Source organism: Oncorhynchus gorbuscha, linkage group LG03 (genome assembly GCF_021184085.1).
Source record: "Oncorhynchus gorbuscha isolate QuinsamMale2020 ecotype Even-year linkage group LG03, OgorEven_v1.0, whole genome shotgun sequence".
Taxonomy (NCBI): domain Eukaryota; kingdom Metazoa; phylum Chordata; class Actinopteri; order Salmoniformes; family Salmonidae; genus Oncorhynchus; species Oncorhynchus gorbuscha.
In genome coordinates this window covers 9481163-9492086 of record NC_060175.1, presented here as the reverse complement: position 1 = coordinate 9492086, position 10924 = coordinate 9481163, and the positions used below count along the sequence as shown (strand labels likewise).

The window sequence follows — 10924 nt, the reverse complement described above, 5'->3', positions numbered from 1 at the left end:
ATTGAGAGAGAGACAGAGAGGGAGAGAGAAACAGAGAGAGAGAGAAAGAAAGAGAGATAGAGAGACAGAATGAGAAAGAGAGACAGAATGAGAAGAGAGACAGGCCCCCAGTTCACTCTAGTTTCTCTCCCCCTCGGGTAAATCAACAACATTCGCTTGCAGATACTCTAATAAATAGTTATTCAGAAGGAGAACGAGGAGAAGCTGGCATTAGTTCAACTCCTGTAGTGACGAAGAGAAAGACAATGGAAGTAGAAGGGAAAGGAAGACAATGGAAGGAGAAGGGGGAGAGGAAGACAATGGAAGGAGAAGGGAGAGGAAGACAATGTAAGGAGAAGGGAGAGGAAGACAATGGAAGTAGAAGGGAGTGGAAGACAATGGAAGGAGAAGGGAGAGGAAGACAATGGAAGGAGAAGGGATAGGAAGACAATGGAAGGAGAAGGGAGAGGAAGACAATGGAAGTAGAAGGGAGAGGAAGACAATGGAAGTAGAAGGGAGAGGAAGACAATGGAAGGAGAAGGGAGAGGAAGACAATGGAAGGAGAAGGGAGAGGGAGACAATGGAAGGAGAAGAGAGAGGAAGACAATGTGGAAGGAGAAGGGAGTTGAAGACAATGTGGAAGGAGAAGGGAGAGGAAGACAATGGAAGGAGAAGGGAGAGAATTTCTAAGCAAACAGCTGGAGGCAGGGCTTTCTCCTATAGAGCTCCATTTTATGGAGAGGTCTGCCTACCCATGTCAGATGGAAGGTCTCAGAAGTCTTTACTGAAGACTCATCTCTTCAGTGGGTCATATGATTGAGTGTAGTCTGGCCCAGGAGTGGGAAGGTGAACGGAAAGGCTCTGGAGCAGGAGCTGTCTCTGCCTGGCCGGTTCCCCTTTTCCACTGGGATTCTCTGCCTCTAACCCTGTTACGGGGGCTGAGTCACTGGCTTGCTGGGGCTCTCTCGTGCCGTCCCTGGGGGGGGATGCGTCACCTGGGTGGGTTGATTCACTGTTGTGGTCGGCCTGTCTGGGTTCCCCCCCCACCCCTTGGGTTGTACCGTGTCGGAGATCTTTGTGGGCTATACTCGGCCTTGTCTCAGGATGGTAAGTTGGTGGTTGAAGATTTCCCTCTAGTGGTGTGGGGGCTGTGCTTTGGCAAAGTGGGTGGGGTTATATCCTTCCTGTTTGGCCCTGTCCGGGATGGGGCCACAGTGTCTCCTGACCCCTCCTGTCTCAGCCTCCAGTATTTATGCTGCAGTAGTTTATGTGTCGGGGGCTAGGGTCAGTTTGTTTATCTGGAGTACTTCTCCTGTCCTATTCGGTGTCCTGTGTAAATCTAAGTGTGCGTTCTCTAATTCTCTCCTTCTCTCTTTCTTTCTCTCTCTCGGAGGACCTGAGCCCTAGAACCATGCCCCAGGACTACCTGACATGATGACTCCTTGCTGTCCCCAGTCCACCTGGCCATGCTGCTGCTCCAGTTTCAACTGGCCTGGGCCCTAGGACCATGTCCCAGGACTACCTGACATGAGGACTCCTTGCTGTCCCCAGTCCACCTGGCCATGCTCCTGCTCCAGTTTCAACTGTTCTGCCTTACTATTATTCAACCATGCTGGTCATTTATGAACATTTGAACATCTTGGCCACGTTCTGTTATAATCTCCACCTGGCACAGCCAGAAGAGGACTGGCCACCCCACATATGCTCTCTCTAATTCTCTCTTTCTTTCTCTCTCTCGGAGGACCTGAGCCCTAGGACCGTGCCCCAGGACTACCTGACATGATGGCTCCTTGCTGTCCCCAGTCCATCTGACTGTGCTGCTGCTCCAGTTTCAACTGTTCTGCCTTATTATTATTTGACCATGCTGGTCATTTATGAACATTTGAACATCTTGGTCATGTTCTGTTATAATCTCTACCCGGCACAGCCAGAAGAGGACTGGCCACCCCACATAGCCCGGTTCCTCTCTAGGTTTCTTCCTAGGTTTTGGCCTTTCTAGGGAGTTTTTCCTAGCCACCGTGCTTTTACACCTGCATTGTTTGCTGTTTGGGGTTTTAGGCTGGGTTTCTGTACAGCACTTTGAGATATCAGCTGATGTACGAAGGGCTATATAAATACATTTGATTTGATTTGATTTGATTTGGGAGAGGAAGAATAATAGGGAAGGAGAAGGTAGAGGAAGACAATGGAAGGAGAAGGGAGAGGAAGACAATGGAAGGAGAAGGGAGAGGAAGAATAATAGGGAAGGAGAAGGGAGAGGAAGACAATGTGGAAGGAGAAAGGAGAGAAAGAATAATAGGGAAGGAGAAAGAAAAGCTACTGAGTACATTGAAGACGTTAGAGCTTGACGTCTGCAGAATAGCACACACAGAATAATAGTGGGTTATAAGTGGTCTGTGTCCTGTTCTCTGCTAGCTGGCCCTGTCACTGATATTGTCCCAAATGGCACCCGATTCCCTATTTATTACACTAGTTTTGACCAGGGCTCGTATGCTCTTGATCAAAGTAGTGCACTATATAGGGAATAGGGTGCCATTTGGGACACAAACACAGAGTGAACTAAGATGACTGGAGTAAACTAAACTCCCCTTCAGTGTACCCATCCTGTCAGACCCACAGACTAATGCAGCTTCGCCTCAGGAATGACTCACTGTCAGTGAAACTCTTTCTGTTCTGGTCTGTTGTGTTCTGTACAGTAAATAAGAGACTTCTAAGAGAAAGACAAGAGACAGAGAGTGCATATGTGTGTGTGTGTGTGTGTGTGTGTGTGTGTGTGTGTGTGTGTGTGTGTGTGTGTGTGTGTGTGTGTGTGTGTGTGTGTGTGTGTGTGTGTGTGTGTGTGTGTGTGTGTGTGTGTGTGTGTGTGTGTGTGTGTGTGTGTGTGTGTGTGTGTGTGTGTGTGTGTGTAAATAAAATGCTTCTCTCTCTCAGAGTGGTTGCATCATCACAGTGTCAATACAGATTGGCGAATAGCTATGGAGCAGATAAACAACAAATGAAGAATTGAACCAGATGTTCTTACCTTTGTGATGTAAGTGGAAGGAGGTGTACCACAACACCATTCAAGGATACACACACACACACACAGGCACGCACACACACACACACAGGAACGCACACACACACACAAACAGGCACCCACACACACACAGACACACACGCGCACACGGATACACATAGTGAAAGTACACTGAACAAAAATGTAAAACGCAACATGCAACCATTTATAATATTTTGTTGTTACAGTTCATATCAGGAAATCAATCAATTGAAATGAATATATTAGGCCCTAATCTATGGATTTCAGATGACTGGGCAGGGGTGCAGCCATGGGTGGGCATAGGCCCACCCCACTTGGGAGCCAGGCCCACCCCACTTGGGAGCTGGAGAAATGAACATTAAATTATCTGGCAACATTTCTGGAGGACATTACTGCAGACAGCATGCCAATAGCTCCCTCAAAACTTGAAACATCTATGGCATTGTGTTGTGTGACAAAACTGCACATTTTAGAGTGACCTTTTATTGTCCCCAGCACAAGGCGCACCTGTGTAATGACCATGCCGTTTAATCAGCTTATTGATATGCCACACCTGTCAGGTGGATGGATTATCTTGGCAAAGGATAAAATGCTCACTAACAAGGCTGTAAACACATTTGTGCACAACATTTGAGTGTCGACAGTTGACATGATAATCAAAGTGTGGATTTCCTCACATGATTAATGAAATGTTAACTGCAAAGTTACTTAGCTTACCAGATTAAAGTATATATGTTTTATTTTACCTTTATTTAACTAGGCAGTTAAGAACAAATTCTTATTTTCAATGACGGACTTGGAACAGTGGGTTAACTGCCTGTTGAGGGGCAGAACGACAGATTTGTACCATGTCAGCTCGGGGGTTTGAACTAGCAGCCTTTTAGGTTATGAGTCCAATGCTCTACCCACTAGGCTATCATGAGGAATATATCATTTGTATCTGCTATTTGCAAACTTTGCCATGAAATGAGCAGCAGCAGTATATCACCATCACAAGACAGGCACATTAGACGACACATTCCTCACTCACGAGACACCCAATTAAAGTGCCAGATGCCTAATTAAAGGGCCAGATGCCTAATTAAAGGGCCAGATGCCCAATTAAAGGGCCAGATGCCTAATTAAAGGGCCAGATGCCTAATTAAAGGGCCAGATGCCCAATTAAAAAGGGCCAGATGCCCAATTAAAAAAATTAAAGGGCCAGATGCCCAATTAAAGGGCCAGATGCCCAATTAAAAAGGGCCAGATGCCCAATTAAAGGGCCAGACGCCCAACTAAAAAGGTCCAGATGCCCAATTAAAAAGGGCCAGATGCCCAATTAAAAGGGCCAGACGCCCAACTACAAAGGACCAGATGCCCAATTAAAGGGTCAGATGCCCAATTAAAGGGCCAGATGACCAATTAAAAGGACCAGATGCCCAAGTAAAAAGGGCCAGATGCCCAATTAAAGGGCCAGATGCCCAATTTGTTTGTGTTCTTCCAGACCTAAAAAAAAGGTCTTCACATGTGATTTAACATCCTATTATTTGGCTATGAACAATTGTAATTTTGAGACTTGACAAATAAAACCAAATATAAAACTTGGTAAAAAAAAAAAACTGAGAAAACTATTTGGGAAAATATAAAACAGAATTTGGGGGAAAATCTGAGATTTTATACGCCCCTCCTCGCTTAGAGTTGTTTATTAACCATTATTTTACCAGGTATATTGACAGGAAACATAGTGCACTACCTTCTTTGTACACTAATAGAGTAGAAAGTAGTGCACTACCTTCTTTGTACACTAATAGAGTAGAAAGTAGTGCACTACCTTCTTTGTACACTAATAGAGTAGAAAGTAGTGCACTAAGGACCAGTGTAAGAGTTGCAGGGTAGAGGAGAAGATAAGAATGTTCCGATTTGAAAGCTGGAAAGAAATTAGTAGCTTGAGACTGCACCCTAAAGAGTCTCACCAAGACTGGCTTGAACTTCATGACACCAGTGGTAGGTACCCAGCTTAGTTTCTATGCAGAGGGGAATCAAAACCTAACAAATGAGAATGGATGGAAGGACAGACGGAGGGAGTGAGGGACTCTGACTGGTACGAGCCACTCTGGATGGAATGATTTGGCTACATCTGACCAGAGAACTGAGAGAACTCAAATTTTCCATTTTTATCTTGGGTCCTTCATCCATCCTACTAATAGAAGTTTTCTGCTGCCACACTGCCAAGCCTAATTAGGTTTCAATGTGAGTCTTTGTGTGTCCGAATAGAGGGGTTTCAGGGAAACAGAGAGGAAAAGAGAAAAATAGAGTCCTGCTGCCTGGTTGCCATCGTTGGAGAGGAGCGGAGTAGAGCACCACTGGGGAAGTATAGACAACAGGGATATCTTTCTCCATTTATCAGTCTGATTTCACTGTAACAGATCCACTTGCCAGGACATTCAAGCAGACTGAACGTGTTTCTCTCTATCTTTCCGAGTAGTTGAAAAGGAGATTCAGAAACAGTTTGTATCTAGTATTGTAGTGGGGCTGAAAACAACAAGATCCTCACAACAGTTCAATTGATTTCTATTCCTTGCAATCTAAAGAAGCACTGCAACCATTAAATATACTGAAGTACATTTTTTAAAATTGATTTAACTATGCGAGTCAGTTAAGAAAAAAATATTATTTACAATGACAGCCTACAGTGGGTTAACTGCCTTGTTCAGGAGCAGAACGACAGATTTTTACCTTGTCAGCTCGGGGATACGATCCAGCAACCTTTCGGTTGGCCCAATGCTTTAACCACTAGGCTACCTGCCGCCCCTTGCCTTAGAAGCCTACATGTTCTTAGAACCATCTAGAGATTTCTATAGAGCATACAGTTTGAAGTCGGGAGTTTACATACACCTTAGCCAAATACATTTGAACTCAGTATTTCACAATTCCTGACATTTAATCCCAGTAAAAATTCCCTGTATTAGGTCAGTTAGGATCACCACTTTATTTTAAGAATGTGAAATGTCATAATAATAGTAGAGAAGGATTTTATTTCAGCTTTTATTTCTTTCATCACATTCCCAGTGGGTCAGAAGTTTACAGATGTTTACACTCAATTCGTATTTGGTAGCATTGCATTTATTTGTTTCACTTGGGTGAAACGTTCCTTCACAAGTTTCCCACAATAAGTTGGGTGAATTTTGTCCCATTCCTCCTGACAGAGCTGATGTAACGGAGTCAGGTTTGTAGGTCTCCTTGCTCGCACATGCTTTTTCAGTTCTACCCCCCCAAAAATCTATAGGACTGAGGTCAGGGCTTTGTGATGGCCACTTGCAACTTTGTTGTCCTTAAGACATTTTGCCAAAACTTTGGAAGTATGCTTGGGGTCATTGTCCATTTGGAAGACCCATTTGTGACCAAGCTTTAACTTCCTGACAGATGTCTTGAGATGTTGCTTCAATATATCCACGATTTTCCATCATGATGCCATCTATTTTGTGAAGTGCACCAGTCCCTCCTGCAGCAAAGCACCCCCACAACATGATGCTGCCACCCCCGTGCTTCACGGTTGCGAAGATGTTCTTCGGCTTGCAATCCTCTCCCTTTTTCTTCCAAACATAACGATGGTCATTATGGCCAAACAGTTATATTTTTGTTTCATCAGACCAGAGGACATTTCTCCAAAACGTATAATCTTTGTCCCCATGTGCAGTTGCAAACCGTAGTCTGGCCTTTTTATGGCGGTTTTGGAGCAGTGGCTTCTTCCTTGCTGAGCGGTCTTTGTCGTTATAGGACTCGTTTTGCCTGTTTCCTCCAGCATCTGCACAAGGTCCTCTGCTGTTGTTCTGGGATTGATTTGAGAAGGATCGCATCTCCTTCCTGAGCGGTATGATGGCTGCGTGGTCCCATGATGTTTATACTTGCATACTATTGTTTGTACAGATGAACATGGTACCTTCAGACCTTTTGAAATTGCTCCCAAGGATGAGCCAGACTTGTGGTCTACAATTTTTTTTCTGAGGTCTTGGTTGATTTATTTTGATTTTCCCATGATGTCAAGCAAAGAGCCAGTGAGTCTGAAGGTAGGCCTTGAAATACATCCACAGGCACACTTCCAATTGACAGAAATTATGGCAATTAGCCTATCAGAAGCTAAAGCCATGACATCATTTTCTGGAATTCTCCAAGCTGTTTAGTGTATGTAAATGTCTGACCCACTGGAATTGTGATGCAGTGAATTATAAGTGAACTAATCTGTCTGTAAACAATTGTTGGAAAAATTACTTGTGTCATGCACAAAGTAGATGTCCTAACCGACTTGCCAAAACTATAGTTTGTTATTAACAAGAAATGTGTGGAGTAGTTGAAAAATAAGTTTTAATGACTCCAACCTAAGTGTATGTAAACTTCCGACTTCAACTGTACATGTTCCTCAGAATCATCGAAATCAAATCAAATTTTATTGGTCACATACACATGATAAACAGATGTTATTGCAGGTGTAGCGAAATGCTTATGCTTCTAGCTCCAACAGTGAAGTGATATCCAACAAGTAATATCTAACAAATTCCACAACATATCCCCAATACACACACATCTGAGTAGGAATGAATTAAGACTATATACATCTGGACGAGCGATGTCAGAGCGGAAAGGTCTAAGATACAGTAGAAAAGCATAGAAAACAGTATGTACACATGAGATGAGTCATGCAAGATATGTAAACATTATTAAAGTGACTGGTGTTCCATTCCTTAAAGTGGCCAGTGATTTCTAGTCTAAGCCTACAAGCCAAATTTCTTTAGCCTCCTGAGGTTGAAGAGGCTCTGTTGCGTCTTCTTCACCACACTGTCTGTGTGGGTGGACCATTTCAGTTTGTCAATGATGTGTACACCAAAGAACTTGAATCTTTCCACCTTTTCCACTGTGGTACCGTCGATGTAGATAGGTGGGTGCTCCATCTGCTGTTTCCTGTCCACGATCATCTCCTTTTTTTTGTTGACGTTGAGTGAGAAGTTGTTTTCCAGGCACCACACTACCAGAGCCCTCACCTCCTCCCTGTAGGCTGTCTCGTCATCGTTGGTAATCAAGCCTACTACTGTTGTGTCGCCTGCAAACTTGATGACTGAGTTGGAGGCATGCTTGGCTACGCAGTCATGGGTGAACGGAGTACAGGAGGGGGCTGAGCACGCTCCCTTGTGGGTCCCTAGTGTTGAGGATCAGCAGAGTGGAGGTGATGTTCCTAGAGACTTCTATAGAGCCTATATGTTCTTAGAATCATCTAGACTTCTATAGAGCCTATATGTTCTTAGAATCATCTAGACTTCTAAAGTCTACATGTTCTTAGAATCATCTAGACGTCTATAGAGCCTACTTGCTCTAGAATCATCTAGACTTCTATAGAGCCTACATGTTCTTAGAATCATCTAGACTTCTATAGTCTACATGTTCTAGAATCATCTAGACTTCTATAGAGCCTACATGTTCTAGAATCATCTAGACTTCTATAGAGCCTACATGTTCTAGAATCATCTAGACTTCTAAAGCATACATGTTCTAGAATCATCTAGACTTCTATAGAGCCTACATGTTCTAGAATCATCTAGACTTCTATAGAGCCTACATGTTCTAGAATCATCTAGACTTCTATAGTCTACATGTTCTAGAATCATCTAGACTTGTATAGAGCCTACATGTTCTTAGAATCATCTAGACTTCTATAGAGCCTACATGTTCTAGAATCATCTAGACTTCTATAGAGCCTACATGTTCTAGAATCATCTAGACTTCTATAGAGTCGACATGTCCTTAGAATCATCTACACTTCTATGTAGTCTACATGTTCTAGAATCATCTAGACTTCTATAGAGCCTGCATGTTCTAGAATCATCTAGACTTCTATAGTCTACATGTCCTTAGAATCATCTAGACTTCTATAAAGCCTACATGTTCTAGAATAATCTAGACTTCTATAGAGCCTACATGTTCTAGAATCAGATGTATGACTAATTTATGTAGAAATCCAGGTAATTCCAAAGGGTTCACCTACTTTTTCTTGCCCCTGTACTACCATACCCTGTTCAAAGGCACTTCAATCTTTTGTCTTGCCGATTCACCATATGAATGGCACACATACAGAATCCATATCTGAACTGTCTCATGGATTAAAAATCCTTCTTTAACCTGTCTCCTCCCCTTCATCTACACTGAGGGATCATAGCTTTCACCTGGTCAGTCATGGAAAGAGCAGGTGTTTTTAATGTTTTGTATATTCAGTGTAGATATGACATGTTTAAATCAAATACTTGTGTTTGTCACATGCACGCAAGCATGAATGTGTACACACACACACTCTATCATGGATCTGTGGTTTGACACCCTAAAAATAATTAGACTACCATTAGACCACCCACAACCTAGATCTGACATCTGCTTGACGTTGGCTTTACTCTACAGCATTAGACTACCATTAGACCAACCATAACCTAGATCTGACATCTACTTGATGTGAGAAATAATCACTTTCTAGCGTAAATATTGTGGAGGAAATGAACGGCTGTACCCCGCCCTGTGTGTGTCTCTTCTCTTCTAAAAGTGCTTGGTGTTAGCATTCTTTTAGCCCGGCTGTCAGGGTGGATTTTCCCATATGCACAAAGGGCTCAAGGTTTGGTGTTTGGTACTAGGGCCTTTAACATGCGTTTGACAGGGCAGAAAAGATCCTGTGGACATAGGACTCCACCCACAGCCTGGGAGACTCAGATAGCCATCATGGGACTAGGCAACACAATGCTGGAATAAGTGCTGGGTTCATGCATTTCAAACAGTTGGCATGTTTCACAATCAACCCCCGACCGGTTTGGACCAGTTTCTGTGGGGTGGCCACCCTGGGACCAGTGTCCGTGGCCCTCGTGGAAAGACATGGACAGATAAATAGTTACCTAGTTAGGGCCTACAAGCTATGTCCTTTTACTACAGGAATTTTTCTGTGTGTTTAAAACAGGTAAAAATTACATAGGATTACATTTTAGAATCGAACAGGCCCCTCCCCCACCACACACACACACCTTAGTGTTGCTGGTGTGGTCCGTCTTCAACGGGACCTTCATCTGAAACACCCGGCCCACCACAGCAGACGAGTCGGGGATTCCTGACTCCCCCCCTGCTGCTCCTACTTCAGCCTGATAGACTGTAGCCGCCACCGGCTCCAAGGCCTCCACCTCCTGGAAGTCTGACAGTATGGAGGAGTGCATGGAGGCCTCCAGCTTCCCGGGTCCATCCTGCAGCATGTTCCCCATTACCTCCACCTGTCCCTGAACCATGGCTACCAGGAGAGCCAGTAGTAGTACCACACTGGTTCTCCTGCCCAGACCAGGCATCCCCGCTCCAGCCTCCTCCGCCGGTCGACATTCTCCTCTCTGTTTATTGCACATTCTTTGTCTTTTGTTAACTCTCTCTCTCTCACAAAGGAGGAAGCCCACTGGAGAGGACAAGCATGCACCCCCAACCCCACACCGATGGACAAAGCTGATCCTCCCCGAGCCGACCTCCGCTTTTCTTTTCAATAAGGTCTCTCTCTCTCTCTCTCTCTCTCTCTCTCTCTCTCTCTCTCTCTCTCTCTCTCTCTCTCTCTCTCTCTCTCTCTCTCTCTCTCTCTCTCTCTCTCTCTCTCTCTCTCTCTCTCTCTCTCTCTCTCTCTCTCTCTCTCTCTCTCTCTCTCTCTCTCTCTCTCTCTCTCTCTCTCTCTCTCTCTCTCTCTCTCTCTCTCTCTCTCTCTCTCTTTCTCTCTCTCTCTTTGTTGTTTAGTGTTTTTCTCCCTCTCTCTCTCTCTCTCTCTCCTTTTGTTGTTTAGTGTTTTTCTCTTTTTCTTTTCTCCTGTTTCTCCTGTTCTTTTGTCAGAGCCACTTCAGTGGTTTGTAGATCCCATTGTCAAGTCAGCCTTTG

The 10924-nt window shown here is 44.1% G+C and overlaps 1 protein-coding gene across 1 annotated transcript in view; it reads right to left on the bottom strand.

Moving 5' to 3' along the window:
* Positions 1 to 10636, bottom strand: part of dag1 (dystroglycan 1) — a 20490-nt gene extending 9854 nt beyond the window's left edge. Inside the window, exon 1 of the mRNA XM_046338906.1 lies at positions 10048 to 10636. Coding sequence (XP_046194862.1) covers positions 10048 to 10413 — 366 coding nt within the window. The 5' untranslated portion in view covers positions 10414 to 10636. The remainder of the gene's footprint in view (positions 1 to 10047) is intronic.
* Between the last annotated feature and the right edge of the window lie 288 nt (positions 10637 to 10924).